This window comes from Callorhinchus milii, unplaced genomic scaffold, assembly GCF_018977255.1.
Source record: "Callorhinchus milii isolate IMCB2004 unplaced genomic scaffold, IMCB_Cmil_1.0 Scaffold10, whole genome shotgun sequence".
Lineage (NCBI taxonomy): Eukaryota > Metazoa > Chordata > Chondrichthyes > Chimaeriformes > Callorhinchidae > Callorhinchus > Callorhinchus milii.
Genome location: NW_024704751.1, coordinates 6,806,824 through 6,824,869, shown reverse-complemented (window position 1 = coordinate 6,824,869; position 18,046 = coordinate 6,806,824). Strand labels below are relative to the sequence as shown.

Sequence of the window (18,046 nt, the reverse complement as noted above, 5' to 3'; positions counted from 1 at the left end):
GAACAGTGTGTAACTTGTAGGATTCCTTACATGATAAGGCGCTATATCAACTGCAAAGATTATTATAATGAGGAATCTCAGTCACGCCACTGGGGTCCCCTTGTGGTAACCAAATACATGACATGCCAGCCTGCATGGGTTCGGAAAAGTCAATATCTGCCATTCTTAGAGGCGTTGGTATGGACACTGCGGAGGAGATTATTCACTCACATATTTCATGCCGTCTCCCTTGTGAATACGCAGCAGTTGAGGACATGGGATAACCGCTGACACCTGCAGTAGGTAGACCGTGCTTACATGGGCCAACGCCAAAGTTTAAGCAGCTATTATCAATGTTCGGAGAGCATCTAAAGATAAACCAAACAAATTAATTTTAAATGGGGATTCTGAGAACGGGTGGAAATTTCGGCAGCAGACATAAATGTCCACATTTACAGCCTGCTTCCGTTTCACTAAATTGGTAAATGGGAGGTCCTCCCGACGTGAAAGGCGCTATATAAAAATGTAATTTTGTTGTTGTCGTTGTTATTGTTGTTGTAAATAGAGGTATTTCGGGTCTGATGCTCTATGCCTGTACATCATTCCCTTCTGCTCTCTGTTGCCAAATCATCTTTCCACCCAGATGGCTCCTTGGCAATCCATTCGATTGAAATTCATCTTCTTTAAAAGCCTCAAATAGAAAAGCTTACCAATTGCCTTCCAAAAACAGATGATATCTGTCTGCTCTTCCCCTCTCCATCAGTAATTTAGTAACTTCTTGAAAAGTTCTAGTTGTGATATGAGCTATCATTCGTAAAAGCGTGCTGAATTCCACTTATGGATGTTTCATAAAAAACTGACAGCACCCAAAAGACATGCCCTTGAGCTTGTCAGATTGATAGGCCCATAACTCCCCGATTCATGTTTCAATCCTTTATCAACTCCGTTTTAAAATTGTGAATTTGAACAAGTCTGGTCTCCAGTGCCAGGATACAGCCCCCGAAGTTTATGAAGCTCTTGGAAATATTAACCAGAGTCTCGTTCACTTCAGAGCTACTTTCCTTGAGAATCTGGGGCATATATCCCATCTGGTTTGTGTTCCCTGTAAGCTTTTGGTTCATTTGAGTCTCCTCAGAATACATGCACAACTGACCTTTCTACTTGTTATTGATTCCACAGGCAGTTTGACTTAAGCTTGAAATTTGGCAATGGTTTTTCACCGATGCAGATTCATGCGCAAAATTTGTTCTAAACTGCTGCCACATCCTGATCCCATAATATTTCTATCAACTCTACCAATTTCTATCAACATAGATTGTGTGAAGCGCTTTGAAATGTCTCGAAGACGTGACAAGGCGCTATATCAAATGCAAGGATTATTATTATTATAACTCATTCCTTAAAGAGCCAGTCATAGGCTTTTATCCCTCCCTCGATTGCACACCTACGCTAAAGCATATTTTCCTTTCAGCCCTTCTAAAATTCATTTCAAACTACCTTTTTAATGACTTATAGACCTCTACGAATTTTTACTTTTGGTCAGCCGGGTGTCCGACGCATACGGAAATCCATCACCATGTTTAAGAGTATCCAAAACAGACTAAAAGTTTCATGTACACCACCTACACATACACCTATTTCTAAAAAAATATCAACCCACTCCCCATTTCAATGCTAGTCACGTCCAGCTATATTTGCCAATCCAAGCATAATAAGAGTAAAGTGTTTGGTGAGTGTTTTCACATATATGAGTCTCTTAAGACCCTTCTCTTCCTGCTCCACTCATTCCTCTATAATGCATCTTTCCATTATGAGCGCACACATTAATGGACAGAGTAATTTTGCTTTCATTATACTTGAGGCTTCTCTGCCCCCCCCCCCACCCTCCACCATTAAACTTTCTGAAAAGAGTTTCACGTTCAAATTGTTTCACAAGGTCGGCACATGTTGAGTAGAAAAAGAAGCATATGGCGTTCTGTTTGTTGATAGGCTCTTGAAACATTCCCAGAATAAGGCTGTGACCTGTGACTTGAGGTCAGAAATCAAAAAAAAAATCATACAATTCGTTTAACAGATGAAATAGCATGTGCTGTGCATGAGATCACGCAATAGTGTGACGCATGAGTTCTAGCTCTGCTGCCAAGACTAAAATAAACAGCTCTGACTTCTTGTGTCTGAGCTCACTAATATAATGGAGCCCTGACTGGCTTCTCCGGGCATTGATTAATAGTTCCATTTGGTATGCGCTTAACAAATATCCCAATTAGCTGTGACTTACAGGCTTTTGAATTAAACTTAAAACTTGAGTCTTTTTGTGGATAATAATCCCCTTTCATAATGTGTATTTCTCACAATGTTCCTATATTTTCACATGAAGACCAAGATGCAGATAGTCAATAATATTGCGGGTGATTTATTTCCAGGTGTTCCTGTGAATTACTGTAGTGGGTAAAGATACCAGCGACATTGATACCATTCTGAATATTCCAACGCAGCTGTGAGTATTTAACAGCAGTGAACTAAAAACTGCAGTGAACTAAAAACACCAATTTATCCAACTGATCGTGTGCAGTTCCTGTTAAGTAATTAACCATGTTCTGTATTTTAAACCCTTATTTTACCAGAGTTTTAGGCCACTTTCTAACTGCGTGCTCATGCTACCAGCATACTTACTTTTGCTTTGTTAATACACAGCGATGAAAGCACTGATTGGATCTAAATGTGCCCTGCACATTTAGGATAATAATCCACATTATTTTATCATTTTCTCCCTGAAAGCTGCAGGTTCATACTGGAATAGGACTCCACAAGCTTGACCTAATACCATGTGGCATTTTTTATTGACCATCGATCAATAAAAATAATAATCCTTGCATTTGATATAGCAGATCGTCGAGACATCGCAAAGAGCTTCACAGAATATGCTTTAAAGTGAATTGACTGTGTATTGTGTGGGCGAAACGCAACAGTGCCCTTCCTACTGCTCCACCTGAGATCAGCTAATTTAACGCAAACGGTTGCAGTGCTAAAACCTTATGGAAGCACTGTTGCGTGTCATGGAGCAAAACAAATAGCTTTTTTCCACTAGTGCTGCACAGTCCATGTTACATGCAATGAACCCCCTCAGCAATATTCTGACGGAAGGTCGTCGACCTGAACGGTTAGCTCACTTTCCTCTCTCCATAGATGCTGCCTGATCTGCTGAGTATTCCTGCGACTTCTGTTTTTATTTCTGAAATAGACCTTTTTACCAACATTCTGGCGTGAACAATTCCCTTTTTACTTAGAAAAGGGAAATCCATCTTTCACATGAAAGTATTATGACAGCTGAGTGGACACTCTGCTACAGGGGGCAATCTGTATTGTAAAACAGGACATGAACAACTGATACAGAGAGAGAAAAAAAAGGCACTGCATGGAGAATGGATAACCATTTCATAATAAAATAACCATTGCATTTGATTTATCATCACGTCGTCGAGACGTCTCGAAGTGCTTCACAGAATTTGCTGTCTAGTGTAGTGTAATTTCTGCACAGCGGGGGGGTGGGCGGGGGAATAGACTTTCAATGAAAGTCTGTGTCCGTCACATGCCTCATACAGCTGGTACTCACAGGCTTATCCGTTGGTGGTTTTGTTTCATCTTCCAAAATACACAGTCAATCCACTTTACAATATATCCGGTGAAGCGCTTTGAGACGTCTCAACAACATGATGTGTGAAATGCAAGGATTATTATTATTATTATTACTATTATTATTAAATCTACCTTCCGGCAGTAGACTCTTCAGATCACCTTCGTGAAGACTGTTATCCTCTCACGATTGGTCCTTGCGATTTCCCGCTGGGCTCCCGGATGCTACCCCACTATATGGAAGGGCACTATATGACTGCAAGCTGCTGTTGCTATTGTTGTTGTTGTTTGTTGAGAGTTTTCTTCTTCCCCGGTTCCCTGAAGGCTGAGCTCAATCGCCGATAGCTTTGGCTGCGATGTGAAGAAAGGTCACTTTCTGCGAGATTGCTCAACTCCCAGCCCTGAGTATAAATGCCAGCAGTTGTTGTTGTTGTTGATGATGATGATGTTGCTGTTGAGCTCCTCTGTCGATCAACACTGGCCACAAGCAATGCAATTGGCTTCTAAGCTGATGGGGGGGAGGGAGAGAGAGAGAGGGAGAGAGAGAGAGATGGAGAGATGGAGAAAGAAACTCTACAGTAATATCATTATCTTTGAAAGGTTTCTGTACTGAGGGGAGCAGTTGGAGTTGGAGGTTTAATGAGGTTACAGTGTACAAACAAACCAGTCACCAATTGCTTTCAGCACTGCCTCGATTCAATAGGGAAAAACACTCCAAACCTGGAAAATCTGCCTTATTTCCCCTTCTTTCCAATTTCAAATGATTCCTCTCCCCCATCACACACACACACACACTCACACACACACTCACACACACTTTCTTGTATCTTAAAAGTTCTCTTTCTCTCTCGCTGATGGCAGTGCTGTCTGTAATCTGCGAATCGACTTGACTGACCAGCAATAGGGGACAGTCAGTGTTTGTGCAGAAGTTGATGTGAGGGAATGAGATTCTGAACACACGTTGGTGTGTAAAGGTGTGTGTGTGTGTGTGTACATGTAAAGGGGTGGGGTAGAATAGTGTGTGTGTGAGAGAGAGAGTGTGTGTGTGTACAGGGGAGAGGTGTGGGGAGAGGGGAGAGGTGTATGTGTGTAAAGGGGGAGGTGTGGGTGTGTAAAGGGGGAGGTGTGGGTGTGTAAAGGGGGAGGTGTGGGTGTGTAAAGGGGGAGGTGTGGGTGTAAAGAGGAAGTGTGTGGGTGTAAAGGAAGAGAGGTGTGTGTGTGTAAAGGGGGGAGATGTGTATATGTGTGTAAAGGGGGAGGTGTGTGTGTGTGTGTGTGTGGGTGGGTGTAGGGGAGTGGAGTATTGCAATCGTGTTAACTTCCTTTCTGAAGGCTTCATCGTCTGTATATATGTCTGTCTGTCTGTCTGTGTTTTTGTGCATCTTTCTGAGTTGGAAGTCCCTGTCGGGGGCTGAGCTCAGTGACGCTTCGTGCAGTTGTAAACAGAACCCCAGTGGGGACCGGGAGTCCAACAGCTGATCTGAGAGTCAATTGACATCTTCTGTATCAGTGAATGCTGTCTGAGGGCGGTCTGCGCTTGGCTTGTTACTGTTTGCTTTAATTGATCTATTATAGATCGTCCCTCTTTCTCTCTCTCTCTCTCTCTCTCCCTCCATCCCTCCCTCTATCCATCCACTCTCTCCCTCCCTCCCTCCATCCATCCACTCCCTCCCTCCATTCACTCCCTTCCCTCCCTCTATCCATCCACTCCCTCCCTCCCTCCATCCATCCACTCCCTCCCTCCCTCCCTCCATCCATCCACTCCCTCCCTCCCTCCCTCCATTCACTCCCTCCCTTCCTCCCTCCATCCACTCCCTCCCTCCCTCCCTCCATCCATCCACTCCCTCCCTCCCTCCCTCCATTCACTCCCTCCCTCCCTCCCTCCATCCATCCACTCCCTCCCTCCCTCCACTCCCTCCCTCCCTCCACCCATCCATCCATCCACTCCTCCCTCCCTCCCTCCATCCCCTCCTCCCTCCCTCCCTCCCTCCTCCCTCCATCCATCCATCCATCCACTCCCTCCCTCCCTCCCTCCCTCCCTCCCTCCCTCCCTCCCCCCTCCCTCCCTCCCTCCATCCATCCTCACTCACCCACTCCCTGGGAAGCAGCAGTGGCTGTGCAATGGCACTCTGGGCTCCGGCCGCCTGTGTCTCTGTGCTGCTCGCCCTGTGCTTGTTGGCCAGGCTGTGCTTGGGCAGGAGCTCCTCCTGGGTCAGACCTGGATGCCACCGAGATGACCCAGATAGCCCGAGGCTGGTCTGCAAACCCTCGGCTCTCGCCAAGTACCTCCTGAAAACCTGCAGGACCTTCACCTCGGGGTGTGAGCCCCACTGGGTGTGGAAGAAGTGGTCGCACCTCCAGACCTTTCGCAACGGGATCTGGCCATCGGGTATCTCGCTGGAGTTCCTCCGGGACTACCTGCAGTTGGCTGATGAGGGACTGGTGGCTTTGGACTGGGCTGTGGCCAGGAACTCCACCAGGAGACGAGTGTCCAGCAATTCCCCGGCCCCCATCGTGCTTATCATCCCCAATTCCTTCGGGAAAATCACAAGGAACGTCTTAAAGGTAAGTGGAATATTATTATTATTATTATTATTAATAATGAATGATGATAATAATCCTTGCCATTGGATATAGCGCGTTATCCGTGTTGTTCGTGGAGTCCTGTGGCGCAGGGGGGGGGGTTAGAAGCGCTCGCGGGAACGTTAGGCAAGTTTCCTTACCCCCCACCACCCCCCACCACCACCACCACCACCACCACCACCCCCCGTGTGCGCGCTTCTGTTTGCACAGCGGTAAGTAGGAACCTGGTTGTTAGTCGATTGGCGGACTCGCTTTTCCTGGTTGGGGGTGGTGGCGGTGGGGTGGGGTGGAATAATCCCCTTTTAAAAAAATGTAGTCACTCAATCCATAACTGTTTGTGGGATTCGCCGTATGCACTTCGCTGCTGCGTTTCGGCCACAAAGTAGACAGTCAATTCACTTTCCAGTATATTTTGTGATGCGCTTTCAGGCGTCGTCCAAAAGAAAACAACATCAATCTGCCGGGTACACAGCTCAAGGGAACCCGCTCAGTTGCGAGTGACAGCTTGGCTCAATTAGTGACACTCTAGCCTCTGGGTCAGAAGGTTTCCCCGCACCCCCCGACCCCCATCCAAGAATTGGCTATTTACCTCAATGTTGTGTGTGGTACCTGACTGGTGTAAACTGACTGCCCCATTTGCCCACAGATTTGCCCATTAGGTATTTGCCTGCAAGATACGCAGTCACTACACTTTTGCGGTGAATCCCGTGAAGTGCTTTGAGACATCCTCCAGACGCAAAAGGCTCTGGATCAAATGCAAGGATTGTTATCTTTAAATCATGTCATCGCATGTTATCTTGTAAATCATCTAATTTCTTTGAGCTGCTCTTCAAAGTGAAAGGTTCAACATAAACGTAAGTCGTTATTGTTGTGGGTTCAAATGTTAAAACCGAGGTCCCATTGCATCCACAAACAGCCAGGAGGTGAACAACCAAAGTTATCTCGGAGATTTGTTGGCCACGACACTGGGAGAAATTCTCCTCTCTGTATGAGCAGTTTAATAACATCGACCTGAACAGACAGATATTTGGTTGAACGTCTCATCGAAGTATAGCACCTCCAACAATACAGTGCTATCCTCCGCCTGGAGCACAAGCTCATTCTATTTTTAGCTTTTCATATGGTAGCAGGAATCAGTGATGGGAATTCTGTGGGCATCGGAGATTTACAGCAGTAAATCACACAGCTCTGAATTATACCCAAGCCTTCGGCTGTCTGAACAATCTCGGAGCTATATCATGCCATAATCATATACCATGTAACTCGTGCCCTGATTGCGTGACAAGGTGCCTTTACCATGCACATAGGATGTAAGATAGAATTCACTTTAGAACAGTGCACTTGATCTGATGGGTAAACAAAGATTCAGTGCAAAAGTGAATTCTAATTTCCAGAGACTTGCACAAAGTCTTGTCTGTCTCTCTCTGCTGTGAATTTAGACAGCTTCATTATTCTCCACATTGAAGATGTGTCATCTGAATCCAGTCCAGTCGATGCCCCCATCCCCCATTCTCTATTTGATCCATGTCCAAGTTCTCCAAGATGCTGCCCCATGTGAAGGGCGCTATATAAATGTCAGTTGTTGTTGTACTAGTTATTTTATGCCCTTTTGTTTAGAATTCACAGTAACAAAAAACATAGTTACAAGCAGAGCTGGACCACTATTCCAACTTGCTTCCTTCCCAACTTACCAGCATTTTCTTTTCACACATCTTTCTCCTTATCTACTGATTCTGAGCCCTCTTTATTTCCAGGGACTTGTCTAGGTTAAAGCTGCAGCTTGTTACAGATTTAATGTCGGCTCATGCAAAATTCAACTGCAGCAGCACCGAGAGGCCCTGACCAGAGGTTAAATACATGAGCGAGACATGAGGCAGAAGGAACTAGAGGGATATAAGAGAGCGGATCATGTGGAGTATCAACTCCCATCTGTTTCTGTGCCAATATCATGCTATTGTAACTCTACGTTCTGTGCACGAAAGAGGGGTTTTATAACATTTTTTGAGCTGTACAGATAAGGAAGGTCCCAGCCTTGATCTCCAGTCGGTGTTGAACTGAGCTTTGGTACCATGAGTTTTCTGCAATTGGCCTCAGTGCCTCCACATTAGCCAGCCCTATAATGAAATACTTGATGTTGTGTTGCCGACGATAAGATGTGAAGTTAGATCTAAACCTTTCAGAAGTATATCAGGTACATGGGAGCAGCAATAAAATATATGAAAGAAATACTGTACAGGAGCCATGCGAATGCATTCATCTGCGCTTATTCTCTGCCATAAATCTATTACAATTGAAACCACTGTTTTAGATCCTTTTTCGTTCCTGTGATGAATTCAGTATAATTAGCCTTTGCTGATGAGGAAATTGGGAAGTGATTCGAACCCTTAGTCCACAGGAAAGATCAGATTATTTAAGTAATTTTCAGATGTGAGGAACCAGATTGAAAGTCTCATCTCGATTCATATTTATTTTGTGAACTGGATGTTTATCCATACGTTTCCAATAACTTAAAACGTCAGGAAGCGTGATCAAAGCCGTACTGACATCTGTAGCTTTATTCCCTGACAGCTACTTCTCTCTTGCAACAAGGTATTTGATGTAGTGCATTAACTCCAACACATATATCAATGCCTGAATTATTAAATTCAGGGTATAAAAATGACCCAGATGTACAATTGTCAGTAATATACATAGCAGATGATGTAGTCGTCTAATTAATTGAATAAAACCTGTATCCCTTTCGTTTAGATATTTTGACTTGCTTGTAGGTGCCTGCTGTCCATCACTGTAATGCTTTGTGTCTTGATCTGTTTCTGCTTTGTAACAGTCCAATCTGCTATGTGAAATATATGGTGGTTTCACAGTTTTCTAGTTTCACAACATCAATGATCAAAGAAAAACATCTTCCGGACTTGAAAGGTGTTTTTTTGTGTGCGGTTTAGGTGACATAGCAACTGGGCAACAGGAGTAAATGTAAGCAAGACAGATAGCTCATAAAATCAATTGTGTTAGCATGCAAAGTTTCGCACAAATTGTACTGGGATTAGCAATGTCACGGATATCCTATCTCCATGCTCCAGAGACAATCATTTCGCAAGAGATGGTTAATGTTACATTGATGTCTCTGTACATAAGACAGGCATCCAAAAAAGAGGCAGAGATCCAGGAACTGTCTAGGAAATTGATGAACACGTTCTGTGATTCTGTTGGGAGTTAGAGAAGATGGTACAATGAGTATTCTGGAAGGAGGAAATAAAATAGAATGAAGGGTCTTCATATTTTCCAGTCTTGCAATCTTCAGTCACAAAGCCGGCACCATCAATGCCTCAACAGGCACAGAGGCCTCCTTCCATGCTACAGTCTCCATACATTCTACGGGCACAAAAAGATGAATGTGAAACGTCGCCTCTGTCAATCTGTGCTAACTCTTTGGATTGAGCATTGAGGTGCAGTGAGTGGAAGATATTTGCAAATTGCACCGAAATCCCACAAATGTCACATCCTACAGTAGCCTAACCACAGCGGCTTCAGCAACCGATGGTATGCCAATAACAGACCTAGCAGGTGCACAGCAGCTATTTACCATTAACTGCAGAAATAGCTGCTCACATCACACCCAGTGACCACAACACCAACGCCTTAACTGCAGACTGATTGATTTAAACGTTCAGCAGTTTATATCCTACTTGCAAGGATCCTTCTAGCCGTGAAACTATTTGTGAAAATCTGTCCTGATCAAATAAACTGGTGGAACAGGCCCAATGGGTTGAATGGCTTCCTGTTCCTATGCTCCTTATGTACTTTTTGTTCCTGTGCAGGCTGCGTTCTTTTGAGACCACGACTGTTTGTGGGACACTGCTGTGCACAATTGGCTGTCGCCTTTCGCCCACAGAATACACAGTCAATGCACTTTGCAACATATCCTGTGATGCGTTTTGAGATGTCTCAATGACGTGTTAAGGCGCTATGTAAAATGCAGCGATTTTTTTTATTGAGGCTTTCTGCATCAGTGTACTCCACAGTGCTCTGTGTTAAGAAACATGGTGGTCAGCCCTCCCCAATCTTTGAAGTGCATTTTTGTTACATGACTATTTTAACCATTACTTTGATTTTTATTCACAGATGCCCATGCAGACTATTTATATCATCTAGCTCCCAAGAGCAGGGAGCAAGCAAAAATAATTAGTTTGATGCTGTACAGGATGTAGTATTTGATTAACATTTGTGGCTGTGATTAATTCCCCTGTAGTTACCAGGGTGCTTTAATCAGTTTTATCCCAGCATTGAAAAGCTGTTGCATGTTGTGCAGCAACCATGCCTATCTAACTTGCTCACAGAAGCACTTTTTAAAAAAAAATCAAGAGCATTTATCATTAATTACCTTCTAATCTGTTACGCTGGAAATAAAGGTTTAGATATGCCTTATTTCTGAGATTTAACCTCATCAGCAAAATCCTTTACTGCAACCTGTGTATTGATGCATTCATTTTCACAGTGCAGGAGAAATTGGGACACAGGATACATTACCCACCCACACTATTTACATACCCCTGTTGTGTAACCTATGTGTTTCTAAGTTTATTCCTTTTTCTTGTTGATTTCAAGGGGTTCAAGATATCGCAGTAAGCAAAGGAATGATATGCTATAAGGGCAGCATACACAGAAAAAAAGTCCCACAACCAGTACACAATGCAATTAACATTTATTAAGCGCCTTTCACACTAGAAGGATTTCTCAATGTACTTGAAAGTATGTCCCCTGTGTGACTGTTATCGGTGGGTAATTAATTATACACCTAAGTACCTACTGAAGATGATGAAAGCTGTATTTTGAGTGCATTATTTTTTCAGTGATCAGAAGCACTACATAGATGTATTTGAAGTGCTCCAATTTCAGTAAGTCCGAGTTATTTTCTGTGCTTATTTCGAAGAACATTGAAAATCTGGCACTCAAATTAAGTCAGAAACTAAGAGTGGGAAACATAAATCTAACTTCCTGTTCCATAACATTACAGCGTTGAAAGCTTAAGACACTTTGTTCCCAGCAAGAGCTTGCATTTATACAGTGCCCTCATGTAGGGTTACAGGGTTACTTCAGTGTTTCGAAGCACAGTAAACATGCAGCGCAAGTGAGTTTAGCAGCAATGGAATGAAGGCTTTTAGTCATGTAAAATTTTGATTGTGGTTGCCTCAGGGAAAAGGAATAAGTTTATAGAAAATACAAAAACCAAACCTTAAATTCCAGTATGCTCTCATAGCAACCAGGCAATTACAGGTAACTAAGCTGTTGAAAATGATGGGAGGAAAATTCAAATTCCCCTGAGGTCAGGTATTTGGCACTTCTGCATTGCATTCTGCTCTTGTTATGCATTCAGGCTCATGTGTAAAATTAAATGGCTTATAACATAATACACTGGATATCATCCTTCACATGCCATGGAAAAAAAACCTCCAAACTGAGTGGAATGCCATTATTCTGCGGACGGATCCGGGATGCGATTCACATAATATTTAGTACTGTCCCTAAATGGAATAGGCGCCATTAGTAAATCTCTTATTGGGATCAATTTTGCGGCATTTCTTTATGGAATTGCTTAACTAAGAAATGCAGTGTCAATTTGAAGGGAACTCCAGCCAATTCAGTCTGTTTTTGGGGACTTGACTTGTTCTATCAAGTCAACATGACGTACTTCTGGTCATTGGAAGGAGCAACCTTCCCCAACTCAAGATTGGTCAAAACTGATCATCTCAATAAAAATATAATCAATAGGGAACATTTAAGGCCATAATATGGGCCAGTCCTGGATTATTTCCTGCCATTGGCTTCAGACACAAACAATGTCATAGACAATGAGCGACACCGTTATTGGGAGGCTTCCCAGGAGCAGTCCTACTGAGTGGGTTGGTGCGCCACCCATTGGCCTGACTGAGAATCAGCAAATGTCACGTTTCCAAATACAGTAAACTACATGTCCAAGTTTAATGTAGTTACTGTATTTGGAAATGTTGTGACTGCACTAGTTGTTCGCGCCCTTAATATGGTAACCCAAACACGATGGATAGATATATTTGTTAGGTCAGGGTACTAAGGAATACGGGGCAAGGGCGGGTCATTAGACTTGAGGTACAGATCAGCCATGATCTTATAAAATGGTGGAACAGGCTTGAGAGGCTGAATGGCCTACTCCTTTTTCTATGATAAAATATAATAACAAGAACTTTGTGTTTGTGAGCATTGTCAGAAATCCCTTGCTTACTCTAGTCATTTTTTAAGAAAGATACCTAATGACGTGGAAGTGCATATCCCAATGAAAGAATAGGCTCTGTTTCTCTATAATAAGTAATTATTATCATAGAGAATCTCCCATCAAGTTGCGAAATTACACTTTTCGATTTGTATTGGTTTTGCTGTCTGTACGACAATGTGGAATTTGTCAACTTTGTGGTTCCTCAAAATGAAAGTTTGTTGACATCTTGAGCAGTAAACAGGAACTAAAATCTGTCAGTAGAATAGGGCAACATTTGCATCAGTAAGAGCCCAGAAACAGCCATGAAGTCATTGACCGATTAATGTGCATGAATGTGGGACAGGACAGTCCCGTTATGAACAGCACCTGGGATTTTTAATGTCCAGCTGAGACCGTGCAGATGGGGCGATCCTTGCCACAAGAAGTGATTTAGAGAGGTATTTACAAATATAATTGGTTACATTGTCATCTTCAGATTGTGCCATACATTTATCAGCGGATGGACGATTAAACATTAATTGTACTGTACACAATGCAAATTAGTTACAATCAATAACAAAACATATGTCTGTTTTGAAAATTAAAGTGGCAATGGGTTTACAGAAACTTTAAATACATCTCTTATTGCTTTTCTGTTAAATGATAATGTTAACTGATTGTTGTTGTGTATCTTTAATGGGATTGATTATTAAATGTTCCCTATTATTGAATATATTACCCTTTGCTATCTGTAAGATTGCAATCAGTCCTGTTTACAAAATGTGCAAACAGTAGTATATCCAATATCGCCACCAAAAGTCTATCTCCCCTTTTCATACCTGCTCCCCTGTGCAATTGCAGTCTGGTAATCTGCATGATCATAAAAGAGATCATTCACTTAAGTGTTATTAATTGCTTTGTTAAAATTATTGCGTTACACAGGAAGGAAGTCTGTAGTTCGAAACCCGGTCTGTGCTGAGTTGGCTGATCGCAACAGTTTGTGTGCCACATTTGGACTAAAAACGCCCCTGGGTTAGGGAGAGGAAAATCAGCTGGGGTTCCAGATCCCATTCGCTAACTAGAGTTCCCTGTTAGGGAGTGAGAATGTGAGTTCTTTGGGTGAAGACAAGACTGCGATTATGTCAATGTAGTTAAATAGTCTGTTTAACTGGGGCTGGTCTTTTGGCTAAAGTACTGGAAGATGGATGGCATCTGTTGTATCAATTCCACAGAAGAAGAGGTCACAAAAAAAGGAGACAAATCATTTTCAAGGGAAGGGAGGTACAGAGATTAAACTCTGGGACACTAGCCCGGGTGAAGGGCGCTATATAAATGCAATATTTTTTTTTGAGTTGTTCAATTCCTTTCTCCGTTAGTGAAATTAAATCTTTCTGTCCCCCCAAAATGTTGTTCTAAATCCAACTCTTTCCTCTTTGAAGCTCTGTGCATCAGCCCTGGACTGTGGTCACCGCCCTGTGATCTTTAATCGGAGATGCCAGAATGGAAGCCTTTTGACCACACTGAAGCTACAGCAGTTCGGTGACCCCTCCGACCTGAGAGAAGCGGTCAGATACATTAGGTATAAGCACCCCAACGCCAAACTCTTCACAGTAAGTGAGAGCACAGGAGCCGGGCTGCTGCTGGCCTATCTTGGCGAGTGTGGCTCCTCCAGTTACGTGACATCCGCTGCCTGTATCTCTCCCGTCTTCCGGTGCCAGGAATGGTTTGAAACAGGGCCCCCTTGGATTTACCGCTGGCTTCTCCTTCTTTATCAGAAAACGTGGCTCAGCAGGTGAGTTTGAACCGTTTCGGTGTTAATTGCGTAAAAAAAGTAATTGTTATTGAGATTAGTACACGTTGGGCCATCTTTCCAGAGGCGACAAGGGAGCGCAGATTCAGATTGAGATGGTCACAATGCACTGTGAAGTGGATTAACTGTATATTTTGTGGGTGAATTAAAAAATATAAGAATGAAAAATAAATAAAAAAGCGGTTTGAAGTAAATCATCTTCACAGAGGGTTGTTGGTGAAATATTCCAAATTCTAAGTATGGTGAAGCCACTTGAAAGTTGAAGCCAAATCCACAGGATTTAAAATGGGAATGGGATAAATAAAGTCAAATAATCTTGGCACGGATGGGGAAAGAGCAGGGGAATGGAATTTGAGTAGAGAGCTCCATTTGGGGAGCAAGCACTAGCACAGGCAGAATGAACTGAAAGATTTCTTTCTGCGCCGTAAACTTTCTATGAATCTCTACGATCCGGTTTTTTTAAAAACTGCTCCCAGAGTAAGAAATGTTCAATCTGACTGGCGTGTGAGTGCTGTAAATGACCCCGAATGTTATTTACCAATCCTAGATATACCACCGTACTGGGAGAAATTGTAGACATGGACAAGGTGTTTGCTACTTGGACTCTCAGAGAAGCGGAAGAGCTTCTATTTTGCAAGACGAGGAAGAATAGCCTGTGTTGGGATGTGTACTGGGAGAAGAATGACCCTCTGCGGGATGTTGATGAGGTGGCTGTGCCTGTCCTGTGTATCTGTAGCCAGGACGACCCATTCAGGGGAAACATGGATACAAGCCTGCCATTTGAGCTTTTTGAAAGCAACCCCCATTTCTTTTTGCTGTTGACCAAGTACGGCGGCCACTGTGGCTTCCTAAAGAGAGGTTCCGCTGTGTGGAGCCATGAAGTGTTGCTGGAGTACTTCCGATCTGTCAGCGAGTTTTTCGTGACAGAGGAAAGGACGAAAAGTTTCTCGAAGAGGAAATCCACGGCGAGCGGAGGCTCTGTGGCTTTTAAATGTGGTAGAGGGAACAATTACAAGAGAGATTCCTTTTGTACGCACAACATCCATGACATTTTCAATTGGCAACGATCCTACACCAGATAATACAGACCAGGAAGGTTCAGAAGCTGACTTTTCTGCTGATCTCAGTGTCAGATCACACTTCTTTGCTTGTGGGTCCTACAGCACATCATGTGGTACATATCCAAGCGGACAGGTGAAATCTTTAACAACGGACTTCAAAACTCTCTTGAAACCCTCTCTTTGACCATCCTTTTGTCAACACCCTTAAATTCTCCTTCCTCCTCTCACTGATCAGTGCTCCCTATCATCTCTGTGAAGTGTTTGAGGTGTTCATCCAGTGTGATAGGTGCTGTACAAGTGGTGTGAAAAAAAAGTATCTTTAGGTTTATTGTTGACACACAGCTTCTTTGTGGTTTGAACTCGTTTCCATTTTTAAGTGATCTACTTTTAGAGCTTAGAGCGTCACTCCAACAGAATTATAAGGCTGCATCTTGACGTTGTGTGGGCACAGATCAACAACACCTGTGACCTGTTCAAATGTAGAGTGAGAAAGGTCTGCCATTATTTGCCAGCCAAACTGTAGAGAGTGAGGATTGAAGATGCAGCAGAGCAGACGTGAAATTGCAGCCTGATTTATTTCTGGTTATCAAGTCTTTGAAAATGTCATTGTTAATTCTACCGCATTCTAAGATGGCATTTTAAGTTTTAAAATCATTTTTAAGTGCCTGGTTTTCTTGACAGACGAGTCAAAAAACAGACAGTTGGGTCCAAAGCCAGGTGGGTGTTAACAGAACAACAACAAATTATATTTACACAGTGCCTTTCATGTCAGGAGGATGTCCCAAGGGGCTGGACAGGGATTTGGACCTGAGCTGGGGGTTGGGAACAGGTGGTGGGGAGTGGTAGGAGGGTGGCCAAAGGCGTGTTCAAAGAGGAGGGTCTTGAGGCGTACTGTGAAGGCAAGGGAACGAGCCAAGGGAGTTCCAAAGGATGGGGTCAGAGAGACTGAAGGCCCGACTGCCAATGTTGGGGCAGGCCCGGCGGGGCATGTGGAGCAGACCAGAACCTGCTGAGTGGAGGGAACGGACGGGTTGACATGGCCACAAATGTAGTCAAAGTACAAAGAAAACACACAGTGTTCCAGAACATTAACCAGCTCCTAAGTGCAAATGTGGCTAAGTGAGATGCCCTTTATCATTTAACTTCTTCAATTGTCTGTTACTGAATTGTTATTTTGGGGAGACTTACAAGTGATTGACCTGAGCATAAGGTGGATTGAATTTAAAACCAATGGCCAAAAATAACAACAGATTCCGCACCAATTAGTCGTCAGCTTTTTGGGTAAAGAAATCACTGTGCACTACAAATGTAGTCGGTTTAAATCACCCTTTGCCGCAAAATCTGCCTTCTGTTTCCTGCTCTGACATTGTGAAATTTCAAAAGGTTCCTGAAACCTTTGCGGCCATAGCATTTTTTTAAAAATTAGAATTAGTTTGAAAGAAATCAGTGTGTTTTTTAAAAAAAAGACATGTCTTTTTTCAAAACTCTGCTAATTGGATTAGAGGCCTAATTAGAGACCAAATGATAGAATTTCATGAAAGGAAAAGCTATGTGGCGCCCTCATTAGCAGCCATACTGTCCAAAGGACTGAATAGCTTAATGTCTTGCATCATTTCAGCTAAACCAGGGCATCTCTTCTGGTGATTCCCAGAAAAACCTAGTTAAGTGAAGGAAAAAAATGAAGGAAAGCAAATTTAGTTTTCTCAAAATCTTCTGATCAGTCCATCTGAATAGAGTTTTGACCGCAAAATTGAGCATTACACAAGATCTTGTAGTTGCTCTCTAGCTCTGACACATGCTGGCTCTGCCCTGCCCATAACGTTGTAATCCTCAAGAAATGTCTTAATTTATGATACTTTCAGGTCACCCCTTTCCTTGTTCATAGCATTTCCCCTTTAACTCTTAACATTCCAAAATACAACCTTAGCAAAAGTTTCTGTTTTTTTATCATAATAAAAATCCTCGCATTTGATGTAGCGCCTCATCACGTCGTTGAGATGTCTCAAAGTGCTTCACAGAATATACTGTAAAGTGAATTGACTGTGTATTTTGTGGACAAAATGCAGCAGCCAATTGCGCACAGCTGCGTCCCACAAACAATCGTGGATTGAGTGACCAAATTTAGGGGATTAGACACATGTAAATAAACACACCTGGCTATTTTATTTTATTTTGATTATAAATGCATGGAAAATACTTTAGACATTCTGTGTGATTGTCAATCCTATCTGTTTGATGGTAAAGGGTTCTGTGTCTTAAAACAGAAATCTAGTGAACGCTTGAGTTATTGCAAACTCAATGTAATATGTAGTCTATGATATCCAGTGTTTTAAACCGTTCATTGAGCATCAGTGTCACCTTTTATACTGAAGTGTTTTGTACGTTCAAGTGAATGTGGTTCTGATAATGTGTTCAAATTGTATTTTTAAGACATTTATTTATGTGCGTATATTCACATAATTCTAATAAGAATATTAAAATAAAATACAATGTTTAAATATAATACTGGTAGCTTGGGATAAAGGCAAACCTGTACCATATTTCAGGATAATTCAGCCAGATGAGAGGACGGTTTAATTTAGGGAATCCTGAATCGAAAACGGCAACTTGCATTTATATAATGCCCTTAATAATGGGGCAGCATACAAATGGGAGGCAGCAGATTCAAGAAGCTGTCTTACCATTATTTCTGTGAGATGCTGGAAGACCAGCCTAACGAGCACAAGACTCTCTCGGTGGTGGGGGGAAGATTTT

At 42.8% G+C, this 18,046-nt stretch overlaps 1 protein-coding gene across 1 annotated transcript; it reads left to right on the top strand.

Moving 5' to 3' along the window:
* The first annotated feature begins 5,715 nt into the window (after window positions 1–5,715).
* Window positions 5,716–16,063, top strand: LOC103180649 (protein ABHD15). The gene is made up of 3 exons (XM_007896626.2): window positions 5,716–6,177; window positions 13,861–14,213; window positions 14,779–16,063. Exons 1-3 carry the CDS (start codon window positions 5,734–5,736, stop codon window positions 15,311–15,313), a joined length of 1,332 nt encoding a protein of 443 aa, XP_007894817.1. The 5' UTR covers window positions 5,716–5,733; the 3' UTR covers window positions 15,314–16,063.
* The last annotated feature ends 1,983 nt before the right edge of the window (window positions 16,064–18,046 follow it).